Raw genomic sequence first — 17,388 nt, 5'->3', positions numbered from 1 at the left:
AAAAGGGACATGAAGGGTATGACGATATGAATATCTGTATACCGCCCAACCCTACAGTCTACTACAGTCATCCAGGGACACAGTCTAGAACACATCTACTACAGTCATCCAGGGACACTGTCTAGAACACATCTACTACAGTCATCCAGGGACACTGTCTAGAACACATCTACTACAGTCATCCAGGGACACTGTCTAGAACACATCTACTACAGTCATCCAGGGACACTGTCTAGAACACATCTACTACAGTCATCCAGGGACACTGTCTAGAACACATCTACTACAGTCATCCAGGGACACTGTCTAGAACACATCTACTACACAGTCTACTACAGTCATCCAGGGACACAGTCTACAACACACAGTCAAGTAGTCTACTGCTGAGCATATTAAATAGGCTAGTCACACAGTCTATTACTGTCATCCAGTCTACTACAGTACATGGGCTACTCTGAACCAGACCATGCCGGGCTGCTTCCAGCCTCAGTATAACAGTCAGGGTTGGTTGAAGTTGGGAACAATCCCATTTCTGTCAGTAGATTTATTCCATAGGGATCCTATTCAAACCCTGATCTTGAATTTAGATGGAATTCACCCCAACCCTGATGGCTGTGGAATCCCTGGTAGTGAGAGGCAGATCAGAGGCAGGGGAGTGTTCAATGTTGGTCACTGTCTGACCCTTCTCTTTCATTATATCTATTTTCTGCGGCATTGAAGGAGGGAGGCTCAGAGACTGCTGGTCTTTGCTTGGCCTATTCATAATGCATAGAATGATACACAATCTGTTCAGCTCCTCTATCATTTACAGCACATCAATAATGGACAGGCACCCACATGTCCTCTCTTCCCTTCTAGTGGGGGCTTTTATGGCTGTATATCTCTGTGTGTGTGTGTTAGGTCATGTATTTCTTCTGTGCACAAGATGCATGTACTCACAGAAGTATCTTGTTCTGGCTGTGTCTCTGACTATCTGTGTGATACTGTGATCAAGTGGCTGTGTGTCTGTCTTTGTGTAGTTGAACTGATGAAGTGTGTGTGTGATGGGAGAGGAGGACAGGTCCAGTGAGAGTGGTGGTGATGTATAACTAGTGTAATACATTAACACTTGGAGAGGTCAGCCCTCTGCTCCTCCGCTCCCTCTCTCAACACTCAGTCTGCTCTCTGTGTCCACTCCACTTAGGCTTGTCCAGCTCTTGCTCTCCCATTTCCCTCTCCCTCTCTCCCCTATTCCCTCACGCACCATCTCCCTTTTTTCTCTCTCACTCACTCACTCACTCACTCACTCACTCACTCACTCACTCACTCACTCACTCACTCACTCACTCACTCACACCCCCTGCCAGAGCTTTTCTATACTGGCATCTCACTCTCCCAGTTAGGCAGGCTTTCTCTATGACAAACAAAGCACTCTACATGATCTGCAGCATAGTGCTGAACTCAGGTCATCCAGAATGTTCCCACTGTTCAACAGGTTTAGTCTATAGTGTGAGTGCCTCTGTAATAGTCAACAGTATGGCTCCATCCTGATTGTCCTGTGTGTGACACATAGCTTCTAGTCTAAATCAGACTGACTCCATCTCCGTTCCCTCAGGCGTCTCTCGGCATGTGGCGTTAGATGTTGGGTTAGAAAGAGGAGGAGGGAGGTAGGTTTGTCTTGTTGGACTGTGTTGTACCAGGCCCAGAGTTCAGCATTATTACCACCAGATGTAGGGAGTTTTCTGTTGCACCTTTTATTTAACCTTTTATTTAACTAGGCAAGTCCGTTAAGAACAAATTCTTATTTACAATGACGGCCTACCCTGACCAAACCCTAACCCGGACGACGCTGGGCCAATTGTGCGTCGCCCTATGGGACTCGCAATCACGGCCGGTTGTGATACAGCCTGGAAATGAACCAGGGTCTGTAGTGACTCCTCTTGCACTGAGATGTAGTGCCTTAGACCGCTGCGCCACTTGGGAGCCCCAAAGTCAGGCTTGATGCTACAGCAGGCAGGCAGGCAGGGCCCCAGCCCAGAGCAGGAGAGTCCCGGGGAGAGGCAGGGTGTGGTGGCTGGTGGTTGTGGGGCATGGGTTCCCCTCTGAGAGATGACTCAATTGGGCTGTTGGGTTTGGAATGGTCCTGACTGGTGCCTGGTGATGGTCTGTCACTTTAAGAGGGAAACAGACATAATATACACTAGAAAGAAACAACAATAGGCAACTCTATGCACAGTTGCACATGGCCAGGCTAGTCTGCACTGTAGGCCCATGTTTCTGTCAGATTAAAGTTCAAATAAACTCAGCAAAAAAAAGAAACGTCCTCACTGTCAACTGTGTTTATTTTCAGCAAACTTAACATGTGTAAATATTTGTATGAACATAACAAGATTCAACAACTGAGACAAACTGAACAAGTTCCACAGACATGTGACTAACAGAAATTGGATAATGTGTCCCTGAACAAAGGGTGGGTCAAAAGTAAGTCAGTATCTGGTGTGGCCACCAGCTGCATTTAAGTGCTCCACATGGACTGCACCAGATTTGCCAGTTCTTGCTGTGAGATGTTACCCCACTCTTCCACCAAGGCAAGTTCCTGGACATTTCTGGGGGGAATGACCCTGTCCCGAGCCCTCACCCTCCGATCCAACAGGTCTCAGACGTGCTCAATGGGATTGAGATCCGGGCTCTTCGCTGGCCATGGCAGAACACTGACATTCCTGTCTTGCAGGAAATCATGCACAGTATGGCTGGTGGCATTGTCATGCTGGAGGGTCATGTCAGGATAAGCCTGCAGGAAGGGTACCACATGAGGGAGGAGGATGTCTTCCCTGTAACGCACAGCGTTGAGATTGCCTGCAATGACAACAAGCTCAGTCCGATGATGCTGTGACACACCGCCCCAGACCATGATGGACCCTCTACCTCCAAATCGATCCCGCGTCAAAGTACAGGCCTCGGTGTAACACTCATTCCTTCGACGATAAACGCGAATCCGACCACCACCCCTGGTGAGACAAAACCATGACTCGTAAGTGAAGAGCACTTTTTGCCAGTCCTGTCTGGTCCATCGACGGTGGGTTTGTGCCCATAGGTGACGTTGTTGCCGGTGATGTCTGGTGAGGGCCTGCCTTACAACAGGTCTACAAGCCCTCAGTCCAGTCTCTCTCAGCCTATTGCGGACAGTCTGAGCACTGATGGAGGGATTGCGCTTTCCTGGTGTAACTCGGGTAGTTGTTGTTGCCATCCTGTACCTGTCCCGCAGGTGTGATGTTCGGATGTACTGATCCTGTGCAGGTGTTGTTACACGTGGTCTGCCACTGCGAGGACGATCAGCTCTCTGTCCTGTCTCCCTGTAGCGCTGTCTTAGGCATCTCACAGTACGGACATTGCCATTTATTGCCCTGGCCCCATCTGCAGTCCTCATGCCTCCTTGTAGCATGCCTAAGGCACGTTCACATAGATGAGCAGGGACCCTTTTGGTGTTTTTCAGATTCATTAGAAAGATCTCTTTAGTGTCCTAAGTTTTCATAACTGTGACCTTAATTGCCTAAAGTTTGTAAGCTGTTTGTGTCTTAACGACCGTTCCACAGGTGCATGTTCATGAATTGTTTATGGTACATTGAACAAGCATGGGAAACAGTGTTTAAACTCTTTACAATGAAGATCTGTGAAGTTATTTGGATTTTTACTAATTGTCTTTGAAAGACAGGGTCCTGAAAAAGGCCCGCTTTCTTTTTTTTGCTGAGTTCATCTATGTTCAATGTGCACTGGCTCGGACTAATGAATCATCTTAATTGTCAGATAAGTGAATGTATTAAATGTACTTCAGCTCAATGTCAAGTATCAAGGCTACCGTGGACGTAATCTTATTTTAGGCGATATCTTACATATTAACACAGCCAGCTTGCAACACACACAATCACTTGAAATATTCAACTGAAAGTATGTGCCTCGCCTGGCTTCCTCATCAAGAGGCTCTCCCCTGTTCCTTCGTGCCGTGAGACCAGAGTGCATCGTTCTAAATCGCCACCTTACCGAAATCTATGTAACCATGACAACAAAGTGGCTGAGCAAATGAATTGATCTTCAGGGGCATCATGAGACCAAATTACTTTGTCACTTCTAATTTGTTGACAGACGGGTCATGAAGTGTTACATTTCCCCCTACTCATCTATTTCGCACAGGATATAGTGTGAGGAAATGGACCTTGAGTGTACTGAGTAATTTGACTTTCTGTTTTTTTTCTGTCTGTCTGGGGCTCGCCCCCTCACTTTCTTGGTCTCTCTTTCTCTCCCTCACTTAATACATTTTTCCTCTCTTCTTTCATTTCTCTCTTCTTTCTCTCTCTCTCAGGGATTTTCTTCCTCGAGGATCAGGCATAGTCACCCGTAGACCTCTGATCCTGCAGCTGTGCTTTAACAAAGCTGGTGAGTCTGAATTCTCATACAACCATGGCCTTGTCTGTCCTCTCATTGCTGCTGCCATGGACCTGCCTCCTCCTCTCAGCAACACTGTCTGGTGCCTGGTAAAGACTTTCTTCTCTCTCTGTCTCTCTCTCTGTCTCTCTCTCTCTCTCTCTGTGTCTCTCTGTCTCTCTGTGTCTCTGTCTCTCTCTGTGTCTCTGTCTCTCTCTGTGTCTCTCTCTCTCTGTGTCTCTCTCTCTCTGTGTCTCTCTCTCTCTGTGTCTCTCTCTCTCTGTGTCTCTCTCTCTCTGTGTCTCTCTCTCTCTGTGTCTCTCTCTCTCTGTGTCTCTCTCTCTCTGTGTCTCTCTCTCTCTGTGTCTCTCTCTCTCTCTCTCTCTCTCTGTGTCTCTCTCTCTCTGTGTCTCTCTCTCTCTGTGTCTCTCTCTCTGTGTGTGTCTCTCTCTCTGTGTGTCTCTCTGTGTCTCTCTCTCTCTATCTGTGTCTATCTGTGTCTCGCGCTCTCGCTGTGTCTGTCTGTGTCGCTCGCTCGCTCTCTGTGTGTCTGTCTCTCGCTCGCGCTCTCTCTCTGTCTGTCTCGCTCGCGCTCTGTCTGTGTCTCGCTCGCGCTCGCGCTCTGTCTGTGTCTCGCTCGCGCTCTCTCTCTGTCTGTGTCTCGCTCGCTCTCTCTCTCTGTCTGTGTCTCGCTCGCTCTCTCTCTCTGTCTGTGTCTCGCTCGCTCTCTCTCTCTGTCTGTGTCTCGCTCGCTCTCTCTCTCTGTCTGTGTCTCGCTCGCTCTCTCTCTCTGTCTGTGTCTCGCTCGCTCTCTCTCTCTGTCTGTGTCTCGCTCTCTCTCTCCTGTCTGTGTCTCGCTCGCTCTCTCTCTCTGTCTGTGTCTCGCTCGCTCTCTCTCTCTGTCTGTGTCTCGCTCGCTCTCTCTCTCTGTCTGTGTCTCGCTCGCTCTCTCTCTCTGTCTGTGTCTCGCTCGCTCTCTCTCTCTGTCTGTGTCTCGCTCGCTCTCTCTCTCTGTCTGTGTCTCGCTCGCTCTCTCTCTCTGTCTGTGTCTCGCTCGCTCTCTCTCTCTGTCTGTGTCTCGCTCGCTCTCTCTCTCTGTCTGTGTCTCGCTCGCTCTCTCTCTCTGTCTGTGTCTCGCTCGCTCTCTCTCTCTGTCTGTGTCTCGCTCGCTCTCTCTCTCTGTCTGTGTCTCGCTCGCTCTCTCTCTCTGTCTGTGTCTCGCTCGCTCTCTCTCTCGTCTGTGTCTCGCTCGCTCTCTGTCGCTGCTGTGTGTCGTGCTCTCTCGCTCGCTCTGTGTCGCTCGCTCTGTGTGTTTGTGTCTCGCTCGCTCTCTCTCTCTGTCTGTGTCTCGCTCGCTCGCTCTCTCTCTCTGTCTGTGACTCGCTCGCTCGCTCTCGCTCGCTCTCTCTCTCTGTTTCTCGCTTGCTCGTTCTCTCTCGCTCGCTCTCTGTCTCGCTTGCTCGCTCTCTCTCTCTGTGTCGTGTCTGTAGAGTATGCAGAGTTCCTACACTGTAAAGGGAGGAAGTTTGTGGACTTTGAGGAGGTCCGGGCGGAGATCGAGGCAGAGACAGACAGGATCACAGGCTCCAACAAGGGCATCTCCCCCATCCCCATCAACCTCCGGGTCTACTCCCCTAACGGTAATGCTCACCAACAGTTATTCATTTGGTGTTCATTTTAACATATGCATGCACACAAACACGCGCATGCACACATAAAAGCGCAGCAAACACTTGCATTCATGTATCAACCTCTCAAAGAAACTACCTTCGCCATGCCATACAAGGACATCTATACACAATGTAACACACATGCAGTCTCAATGGCAACAGTCATAACATTCTCCCTCCCCCTCCATCTCGCCCTCCCTCTCTCCCCGTCCATCTCGCCCTCAGTGCTAAACCTGACTCTGATCGACCTCCCGGGGATGACTAAGGTGGCAGTGGGGGACCAGCCGCTGGACATAGAGCACCAGATCAGGGACATGCTGCTGCAGTTCATCACCAAGGAGAGCTGCCTCATCCTGGCCGTCACCCCCGCCAACCAGGACCTGGCCAACTCAGACGCCCTCAAGATCGCCAAGGAGGTGGACCCACAGGGTAAGGGACTAGCCTAGTGGTGCTGTACTGGTACTCTATTGGTTCTCTATTGGAGCTCCCAGGACCAAAGGATGAGGATGGGCACTTGATTTCTGGGTGGTGTTCATTTGGTTCCACCAAATAGACTGAAACATTGACGCACTACCTGGACTTGTCCAATAAGAAACGCTAATTGATCTTTTTTTCCCCCATTGTTTTTCCTACTGAACAACTGTGTTGAATTGAAGGAGATGAGGAATGGAAGTCTGGGTGGATGGTGGACAGGTAGTAGTCAGGATTAATATGATGAGATTGTTTTTGACTGTTTGGTTCTGTTCAGGTCTGCGCACTATTGGCGTGATCACAAAGCTGGACCTGATGGACGAAGGGACGGATGCTAAAGACATCCTGGAGAACAAACTGCTACCTCTGCGTAGAGGTGAGGGGAGACACACACACACACACACACACACACACACACACACACACACACACACACCTCATTGACTGCAGAGGAATAAGTGTGCGCTCTCTCTCCAGGCTATATCGGCGTGGTGAACCGCAGTCAGAAGGACATAGACGGCAGGAAGGACATCCGCGCTGCGCTGGCTGCTGAGAGGAAGTTCTTCCTGTCTCACCCGGGCTACAGACACATGGCCGAGCGCATGGGCACCCCACACCTGCAGAAACAACTAAACCAGGTGAGAGAGTACTCAACGTTCACCTTTCTGTTATTCTACACTGATGTTCTAGTCTGACTTCCAGATCAGTTTTTTTGCTTTCTTGTGAACTCTGAGAGACGGCACCAACAGATCTTAAACCAGGCTATAATGTTCCTTGAAACTCACTTGCTCTTTCATTCACTATACATTCTCTCCCCTCCTATTCGCCTTCTCACTCATTCTATCCCTTCCATTTCTCCTTCTCCCTCCCTCCTCCTCCCTCACTCATGGTGTCCCCCTCTCTCTCTCTCTCTCCTCAGCAACTGACCAACCACATCAGGGACACTCTGCCTGGGCTGCGCAGTAAGCTGCAGAGCCAGGTCCTCTCCCTGGAGAAAGAGGTGGAGGAGTACAAGAACTTCCGTCCCGACGACCCCACACGCAAGACCAAGGCCCTGCTGCAGTGAGTAGAGGACACCTACACACACCACCACCACCACCATGATGAGTAGCTCCAGAGTTGACCCTGACTCTCTGTCTTTCTCCCCAGGATGGTGCAGCAGTTTGGGGTGGACTTTGAGAAGCGTATCGAGGGCTCTGGGGACCAGGTGGACACAGCGGAGCTGTCGGGCGGTGCCAAAATCAACCGGATCTTCCACGAGCGCTTCCCCTTCGAGCTGGTCAAGGTGAGCGCTGTGGTCTCAATACTCACTGTCACAATATTTCTACAAGAGAAGTTCATCTGCCTGCTTGACTGTTTTGACCACAGTAGATAGACTTGTTTAGAAGTGTGAATTTTAGAGTGCAGAATGGATGAACAGTTTTTCTATTGTTTGTTCTTCTCTCTTTTCTCTCTCTCAGATTGTGTTTGATGAGAAGGAGTTGAGGAGGGAGATCAGTCATGCCATCAAGAATGTCCATGGTGTCAGGCAAGTGGAGGAGAGGGGCCGTCCTGTCTTCCCACCACCATCACTTTTCAGCTCTTTCCTCTTCACTGTCAACCCTCTCTGTTTCCTCCTTTCATGTAAAACTCACACACAGCATGCTTAGCAATCACTGAATTGCCCACAGATCACTCTCCCACAGAACGGCCTATCATACACTCAAATGGTTGTTGTTCGATGTGAAATCTAAACCCATTTAATCTTCCCCCACTCCTTCCTCCCCACCTCTACTTGTCTGTAATATCTTGCTTGTTATTTCCTTGTGCATACATCAATCACTGATTTGTGTGCTGTTTCGTGTTTGATAACCTTGGTCTGCTCTCTCTTCCTTATTTCTGTCTGTCAATGTCTGTTTTAGTATCTTTTTTTTTTTTTTTTTTTTTATATGTACTGTTCTCATTGTCTGGACTGACTCGTCGATCTGCTTTTCTGTTTGTCTGTTATCTCTCTGGACAATAACTTGTCTGTCGTCCCTACCTCTGTCTGTTTTTTTTTGTCCCCGTCTGTCCGTCTCCTTATCTCTGTCCCCCCCCCCCCCCCCGTCTGTGTCTTTGTGCGTCCTCAGAACGGGCCTGTTCACTCCCGACCTGGCGTTTGAGGCCATTGTGAAAAAGCAGATCATTAAGCTGAAAGAGCCCTGTATCAAATGTATCGACCTTGTCATTCAGGAGCTCATCAACACAGTCAGGCAGTGCACCAACAAGGTACTGCAGCCTGGTGTCCAGACTCGCGTCCTGTCCCGACCCAGCCTGGCCACAAGGGGGCGACACTGAGGGGGGCACAACACTGACCCACTCTGCTCCACAACAGCTGTCCATCCATGGCCTCTGTGACCCTTTAGATAGCACAACTAGGGCCCAGAGATTTTCCAGTCAGGTCATGTAGTTAGTTAGTAAATAAAAACTCCTGGCCCTAATCAGAACGTCTACAGTGTAACCACCCGGGGGCTCCTGAGTGGCGCAGCGGTCTAAGGCACTGCATCTCAGTTGAAATCCAGGCTGTATCACAACCGGCCGTGATTAGGAGTCCCATAGGGCGGCGCACAATTGGCCCAGCGTCGCCAGGGTTTGGCTGGTATAGGCCGTCATTGTAAATAAGAATTTGTTAAATAAATCAAATAAAAACACGCTATACACACTTGTATAGTGTAGATGTAGTGTGGTGTATGTCCAGAGGACTGGATGGTGCAGATATGGGTACAGTTTGACTCCCCCTCAGCCCGCCACGGCTGGCCTGTGTGCCAGGTGCCGCTGTCGTGTTTTGTGACAGTTGTGGTGTTGTCGTCATGGAGACGGGATGGTTAGGGATGGCCATTCCCCGAGCATCACTGGTCTCACATGGACAAGCTGCAGGTCTCATCTGTCTAAGAATGATACACACTTAGGACTGACATAGCTAGGCTGTTAGTTATGTGGGTACTGTGAGTTGAATATGTACCCACATATCTATATTATATACCTAGTTTGAGAAGAACTGCCCTGTCAAGAGAAGAGGATGTGAAAGCCTGCGGCTTGTCCTTACCTTCTTGCTTTACTTGTATTTCTAGAGACTAGAGATTTCTAGTTTGACAACTAACTAAACTAAGAATCTTCTTGTTTTTCTTTCTTTCCTGTATTTCTCTCTCTCTCGCCTCTGTTGTAATTTCTCTGTCTATCCCTCTCTCTCTATGCTGCCCCCCTACACTACACTCCCCCGTACCCCCTCAGAACGGGGTTGTTCACCCCTGACCTGGCCTTCGAGGCCATAGTCAAAAAGCAGATCCTCAAACTGAAAGAGCCCAGCCTGAAATGTGTGGATCTGGTGGTGTCTGAGCTGACCGCGCTCGTCATGAAGTGTTCTGTCAAGGTAACCAAGAGCAGACTCACCCCTCACAGGAAAGAGGGGGGAAAGAAGGAAGAGAGAGAGAGAGTGTTCCGGAGCGTATCATCTCTGTGATTGAATGCCCGTCCCTGTTCCCCTCGCACCTCTCCTCCACCGCGCTCCAATCAGCAACCTATCCTAATGAAATCATCCCCCACGCCATCTCTCCTCAGTGCCTGGATTGTGTGTGTGTCCCTCCCTCGCCACGCACATCCTCTCCTTTTGTCCAAGCCACACGTGTCCGATCAAGCATTGACTTGCAAATCACGTCTGAATTTTAAGCAGCGCGTCTTAACTTCCTTTCAGCATCCCCTCTCCTCACCCGTGCCACCGTTTGATTTGAGCACATTAAGACTGATTCTCCATCTGCCTCCTCCATCCCCATTTCCCCTCCTCCTCAAGACCCAGACCTCTGTCTATCAGAACATCAGAGCCCAGATCTCCAGAGCTATATATATATATATGTGTATGTATACATGTCCTGCAGAGCTCCAGGGCTATAAGGCTATGCTCCCTCACTGACCCAGCACTGCACCATTGATATTATTCTGTCTGCCTAACCGGATGGAAATGCAACATGAGGGAAACAATATAAATATCTGCTGGCGGTCTGTGCCGGGGGTTGCCATAGCAACAGTGCTGCTCAACAACCATGCCATCTTGTGGATGGAGGGGGGAATTGCATTTCAAAGACCCACCACCGTCCATCCCTTTCACTGTCACTCTACCTCTGGTATTAGTTCAGCTGAAGAAAGGATCGTCCTTCACTCTGTCCTTCACCCTCTTCTTCTTCATTCTCCTGATCTGTTCTTCACTAACATGAAATAATATCAGCGATCACCGTCAGCTTGGAATGATTGTTTACTGTCACAGGAAAACAATAGTGTCAACTGTAAGTTAACTTACTTTCTTTGTTTTTTTACGTTGAATGATCTAATTTCCTAAATGTTTCTATGTATTTTATCCATTGATCCATTTAAAGGTTGACTCCAGTCAACTAGAGCTAATCATCATGACATGACTCCTCATGGTGTCCATCATGGTCATTCCCAACTGAGGCTGAAAGCGCTGCCCTTATGCCATAGATCACAGACATTCATCCTGTGTGCATGCCCATTAAGGTGTGTGTGTGTGTGTGTGTGTGTGGTAGTCAATATGATTACTATATTCACTGCTGAATGCCTATGACCTTCCCCTATCCTGCACACTGAGTGTAAGAAACATTAAGAACACCTTCCTAATATTGAGTTGCACCCATTCTGACTTCAGAACAGCCTCAATTCATCAGGGCATGGACTCTACAAAGTGTAGAAAACGTTCCACAGGGATGCTGGCCCATGTTGACTCCAATGCTTCCCACAGTTGTGTCAAGTTGGCTGGATGTCCTTTGGGTGGTGGACCATTCTTGATACACACAGGAAACTGTTGAGCGTGAAAAACACAGCAGCGTTGCAGTTCTTGACACACAAACCAGTGCGCCTGGCACCTACTACCATAACCTGTTCAAGGGTACTTAAATATTTAGTCTTGCCCATTCACCCTCTGAATGGCACACATACACAATCTGTGTCTCAATTGTATCGAGGCTTAAAAATCCTTGAACCTGTTTCCTCTCGTCTACACTGATTGAAGTGGATTTAACAGGTGACATCAATAAGGGATCATAGCTGTCACCTGGATTCACCTGGCCAGTCTATCATGGAACGGGCAGGTGTTCCTAAAGTTTTGTCCACTCAGTGTATGTGCTTCATCTCCTGTCTGTTGTACATGTAAATGGAAGGTAGGTCTGCCTGGATAGTCATGCCAGAGTGTTAGTGTATGCTAGTGTTTCTCTGGGTCTATGTGGTCAGTGTTGCAGTTGTTTTGTATTACCTTGCAGCTGGGTTCCTACCCCCGGCTGAGAGAGGAGACCGAGAGGATCGTCACCACCTACGTCAGAGAGAGAGAGGGCAAGACCAAGGACCAGGTCAGTGCATTTAGGGCCTGTCGGGGTAGGGGTGCTGACGTAGGATCAGTTCAGCCTTTTAGATCATAATGAATTAGATGATATGGTCAGGGGGACCTGATCCTAGATCAGCACTCCTACTCTGAGATGCTTTTTTAATTCAGGACCTGACCACTGACAGAGAAACACTCCCAACAGGAGAGTTTTAAGAAATATTATAAATATTATTCTCTATTTGAAATCAATTGTTTGTACTTGCCTTTCTTGCACTTGTCTTTTCTGTACTAGGACTGGCTTTGCTTGATTGTGATAGGTGGTTTGTAAATGACGTCTGTTCGACGACTAAATGAATGTAAATGTGATGTAAAATGAAGTCTATTGTCATAGTGAAGCTCTGTCTTCATTCTAGGTGATGCTGCTGATTGACATTGAGCTGTCCTACATCAACACCAACCACGAGGACTTTATAGGCTTCGCCAAGTATGAATCCTACTACCCCACCCACCACCCTAATACACCTCACCCTTTACCCAAGCACCCCTTCCCCTTGTGTCCCAGCTCCCAGCTGAAGGTGTGGTTGTGATGTAGTCCTGGGCACCAGACTAACTCACTACTGCCCAAAGCCAGATTTGTACTGTTTGCTGAACTGGGCATGGACTGAACTGAACTCTGCTGAAGATAGACTGGGTAGTCCCATAAGCTTGTGTGTCTGACTGCCTGTGCTTGATAGTTATTCCTACAGTAAGTGCCATTCCCTATAGACTTGAAACAATCAATACCTCAATCGCTGTTTGGCCACTTTATCACAGCCCCTAAAGACACTCACAGAGATCACTGTCGCTACAAACCACAATTTACCGCTACTTTTATCAGTATTACTGAGGGGCTGTATCTGTGGATCCTTGATCTGCATGCTGTAAACCAGCTGTGACTCAGTCAGTCTGATTGGTCCACCATGAAGGCAGATCAATGAACGTGGTTAGAACACTGTAGAATACGCTCTAGTGGAGCGGAGGCTAGGGGTCAGACAAGGTCGATCTAGCTGCATGGTCCGTCACGGTTAGTTCTGCCTCTAATGAGCTGAATCAATCATGCTAGGTTGTGCACCCTCCCTTTCTGACCCTGTCTCTCTGGATCTGTTTTGATTGCTTAGGGAGTGACCTGAGTGAGTTTATCTGTTGACTGCATTGGTTATTACTAATAACATGGTGTTTTGGAATCCTGAGTTCCTGCATCTTGCTAATAGGCCAGCCCTAGCCACTCATACTGGATGTCCTGCCAGAGCTGGACATGCGTTGACCTCTGCCCTCTACACTGTCTCCAGTGTAGCAATTACTATAGGATGCACAGCATGTAGCTAGCTGAGTTGAGTCTCTTCCATAGAAATATAATGACTGCTGTTTCTATGGTCTCTTCCCTCTGCCTGAGGTATGCATCTGATTGTGTAACATAGCATTGCCCCTTGCGGGTCTGAATGCCGTGCGGGTTCCTTTCCAATCATCCGCATGGAGAATGGGTTGATGGATTGATGAGAAGTGTTTTCAGGTAGGTAGGGGTGGTAACTTGTCTCTCGTGGCGTCACTTTCAGTCTTGACTTCAGAAGGCACGATGATGGTAGCCCACCAGGGTACGGCAACAACAGGTGGGCTGTCACGAATCGGGTGTCCCTGTTCCTCTCCGCCCGTTCCCCCAGACCCCACTCCCACTGTTCCCACGGCTATGTTTGATAACTTGAATTGTAGGACAGGTTTGATAGCTGTTAAACGATTTGATTGATCAATACACATTATTACCCAAACATTGTTGATGCTGATTGTGATTTTGAATTGTGGTTCCTTCTGAACCTGTCCTTTTCTAACAGTGCCCAGCAGAGAAATACACATCAGAACAAGAAGAGGGCCATTCCCAACCAGGTACACTTTGTCCCTCCTCCTCCCACCCTCTTACTTACCCAGCCCTCCCAATCTGATCAACCCCCAGATTCAGCTGCCCCAGACTGACACTTCCCCCTCGATCATATTTACATGTTGTAACAGACCTGACCTCTGACCCTATGCTACCAATTAATATACTCAACTACTAGTAACCTAACCTGACACTTACAACCTAACAGCACTTATTTACGTAAGCATAAGTAGCTTCAAGATAACAACTGCAAATCATGGCCAAATACCATCCTGTCTTTAAGTCAGATGTTCATTTTACTCCTTGGCCACTGTGTTATAAACCTGGCACCTCTCTTCCTGTGTCATCCAAACAGTTCTAAAAGTGTTTTGAAGTCTCTGCTTTATTGATGTGATATCTAAATACCTGAAATCATGTGACTATGTTATGTCAGCTTCAATGTCATCAACACTTATAGAGTGCACTTCTCAGGTTCCTGGAAACCTAGTAAGGGTACATATTTTGTAGGATATGCATTACATCCTATAGAAATACCTCCTAACACTGTATTTCAGCGAGGGGAGAGTTGCCCTAGACTAGAGTCATTCAAGCCCTCCCTGCTTCCCTGCACAGGAAATTAACAGCTATGTTTCTACTACAACTATCACTACTTTATCACTATTTGCACGGCACTACAACACAACCAAGGCATGATACCCAACAGCAAAGCAACAATCATAGAATTGTTTTATGTTTTTCAACTAACCCAAGCACTTTTTGTATTGTAATTCAGATTGTGCATGGGACCCAGCTTCGCTCAATGAAGCAACCAATATCAAATAACCGATGTGTGGTACTTGAAGGAAATCTAATCGCATGTAACTCTTGTTCTCTTGCTCCCTCTCTCTCCATCTCTCACTGTCTCCATCTTTTCTCTCCTTCCATCTTTGTTTATTTGTTTGTTTCTTTGTTTCTTTCTGGCTGTCTCATGGATTCCTTCCATTTCTGTCTCTCACCTTCAAACCTTTCATTCTACCATTTCAAATGTGTCCTCCCCCCCCCAAACTCCTCCCCTTACCCATTTTCCCACTCCCTGGCTTGCTTGCTTCCCCCTTTTCCCCGGTCTATGATTTATCCTGCCATCTTTTGCCCTAACCACTCCCCAACCCCCCTCCCATCCCTGCAGGGTGAGATTCTGGTAAGTACCCCACAGATCCAAGCCACACCCTGTTAGGAGTCAGCAGGGGTCACCAGAGCAGGAGAACTGAGGCCAGACATCTGACACTTAGGAAAGAATGGGGGGTTATAGGAATTGGTGTTATGACAACTTGTTCCAGGTCACTCCTTTGTACAGAACTCCTCTTCAAAATGATGAGCTGTTTTTTTCTCGTAATATCTTCCCTACTCCACAGGGACTGAGAGAGGGCGAGCAGGAGAAGGTAGTAGAGTCTCGACTTATGGCAAACCGGAGATCAATCAGAATCGTATCGTAGAGATGTAATTCTCATCGGCTTTACCCTTACCCGTAATCGGTAACGGCTTTCTCAATAACATCCAGGTTATGCTCAATAATTATTGGTTTCACTTAACAAGACAGCAATTGTCTTTAATTGGACAAGTAGATAGAATATTACTAACATTTACTCTTTACTCTCAAACCTGTTGAAACCATTTCTGTCCAAGCACAGGCAGAATTGTTACATTTTATGTCACGTTCTTGAACCACACTGAAGTGTAATGTCATGATTCCCTGTGAAAGACTATGGGAGAGTTGGGAGGATGTGAGAGTGGCTGGTGTCAGTTCTCCTGCTTTTGGTCCTTACCCATGCTGCCCTGTCCAGGGGTTTAACTAGTGAGCGCCACAGTTTGCCTTGCTGTCGAAGGGTCCTGAACATTCCAGGGATGAGGGGAGGAGACATGAATCACCAACAATCATACACTAGATGTTCACATTTTCATCCTTTTGGTGTCATTGAAATCTCCTCTTGATGTTTTCTCTCTTTAACTTATCGTGGCATGTCAACTTCCCACAACTCAATATTCCAATCATCACTATAACAATATGTTAGTAGCACACCTCACAACTGTCCACAAACCATTCTGGGTGGGACCCGTGACTGTCATTCCAATCAGGGACCAGAGGGTGGCAGTAGAGGGTAGAAGGGCATGGGGGGGGGGGGGGGGGGGGGGGGCGTCATGATTCAATCAATGATTATCATTTACATCAAATAACTCTGATCAAATATGGTTTTGAAGTAATATAAATTGGGTTTAATAATGATTTGGAATGTGTATATTTCCATACATCTAATGTATCAATGTTTGATTTACCAGCTGGTGGAAGACCTAAAATAATGTTTACTTTAGAAATGAGGGATTTCAATGTAGGGAAGCTTTTGACAGGAATTGAGGCAATGATGCCATCAAGTGGCCTAACTTTTCTAGAGATAATAACCTGAACATTAGATGTAGCTGAAGATAGAACAGGCTAAATGTCTTTCTTTAGTCATCACTGACCTATCCTGCATGTCAGGGCTTCTGTTTATACAGTGATGAAAGAAGTGTCATGGCATTAAAAGCATCTCACTATCCCTATTCTGTCACCTCACACTCCTCTTGTCTGTCTCTCACTTTCAACACTTACGACACTGACCACTGACTGCCAGCCAGGTTTTTAAAAATAACATTCTCATTAAAGAAGGGTGTAAGGCAATTCCTCGCCAAGGCAAACTGAGAATGTAGCCAACTCCTATGTTACAGCCTCTTCCTCTCTCATTTCTTTTGCTACTTTCCCACATAATTTCCCCCCCCCCCCCCCCCCCCCCGGTCATAAACCCCAATCAGTCTTTAAGACACAGGAGAGGGAGAGAGAGGTTGATGTTCTCTCTGTCTTATCAGCATAGCTTGACAGTATCCTTGTCCAAGCTTGATATCTGCTGCCCCTGATGGTTCTTTGTAATGGCACTAACAAGGGGTACTACGACCAGGGGCCAGCAGCCCCCTAGGTATCTGACGAGGTACTGCAGGGGGTCCCAAAAAAAGTGATTTTTATTTAAAGGTTTTTATGAATATCGCTAGCAACAGAATAAGCAAATGTTGAATTACATGCAGTAGAAAATAAGAGTATCTTTCTGATGTCAACTTTATTTTTCAACTCCTAATATTGAACAGATTACACTCATTAAAGATAATTACACTCACTGTGTCTGACATAGGCTTTGAAACAGCACCTGTGACTAGACTACCACTGTGGAAAGTGCTGCTGGCTGCTGCAAAGCTTTGTTGACTTGGACATACATTTTTGGCCAGACATGGCTAACCTTTGTGAGAACAGTTGTTCTTAGCGAAAATGTGTTTGGAGTTACCTTTTTTATCGAATAGGCTGTTAGTTTACACTTCCTCTTCCAGTTATAATGTGGGGAGGTCAAAACAATGAAAAACTATTTACCAAATCTATTCATTTTCAAATGTTATTACTTCTGCTTGACATTATCATTCACCTGATAAGACAAGTCGTGAAAACAATGTTTGCTAACTTAGGATGGGGTTGTCACTTTTATTTTTTTCATCCCTCTCTCTCTACCCGTCCACTCCGTGAGCTGTGGCTCAGTCTACCC

General features: G+C 47.3%; 1 protein-coding gene across 19 annotated transcripts in view; it reads left to right on the top strand.

Moving 5' to 3' along the window:
* LOC106601595 (dynamin-2) overlaps positions 1–17,388 on the top strand; it is a 47,824-nt gene that overhangs the window by 18,501 nt on the left and 11,935 nt on the right. For 4 of the 19 annotated variants that reach the window (XM_045720081.2, XM_045720074.2, XM_045720073.2 and 1 more), the window contains 14 exons: positions 4,337–4,410; positions 5,889–6,038; positions 6,294–6,497; positions 6,817–6,915; positions 7,017–7,177; positions 7,459–7,601; positions 7,689–7,824; positions 8,000–8,067; positions 8,648–8,786; positions 11,822–11,908; positions 12,297–12,367; positions 13,476–13,529; positions 13,749–13,800; positions 15,184–15,210. In XM_045720081.2, coding sequence (XP_045576037.1) covers positions 4,337–4,410; positions 5,889–6,038; positions 6,294–6,497; positions 6,817–6,915; positions 7,017–7,177; positions 7,459–7,601; positions 7,689–7,824; positions 8,000–8,067; positions 8,648–8,786; positions 11,822–11,908; positions 12,297–12,367; positions 13,476–13,529; positions 13,749–13,800; positions 15,184–15,210 — 1,465 coding nt within the window. Of the gene's footprint in view, positions 1–4,336; positions 4,411–5,888; positions 6,039–6,293; positions 6,498–6,816; positions 6,916–7,016; positions 7,178–7,458; positions 7,602–7,688; positions 7,825–7,999; positions 8,068–8,647; positions 8,787–9,788; positions 9,928–11,821; positions 11,909–12,296; positions 12,368–13,475; positions 13,530–13,748; positions 13,801–14,957; positions 14,970–15,183; positions 15,211–17,388 lie in introns of all 19 variants that reach the window. The other 15 variants (XM_045720088.2, XM_045720090.2, XM_045720092.2 and 12 more) reach the window with 9 other exon arrangements.

This window comes from Salmo salar, chromosome 06 (assembly GCF_965601325.2).
Source record: "Salmo salar chromosome 06, fSalSal1, whole genome shotgun sequence".
NCBI lineage: Eukaryota > Metazoa > Chordata > Actinopteri > Salmoniformes > Salmonidae > Salmo > Salmo salar.
The sequence above is the reverse complement of the archived record's forward strand: the minus strand, read 5'-3'. Positions and strand labels throughout refer to the sequence as shown.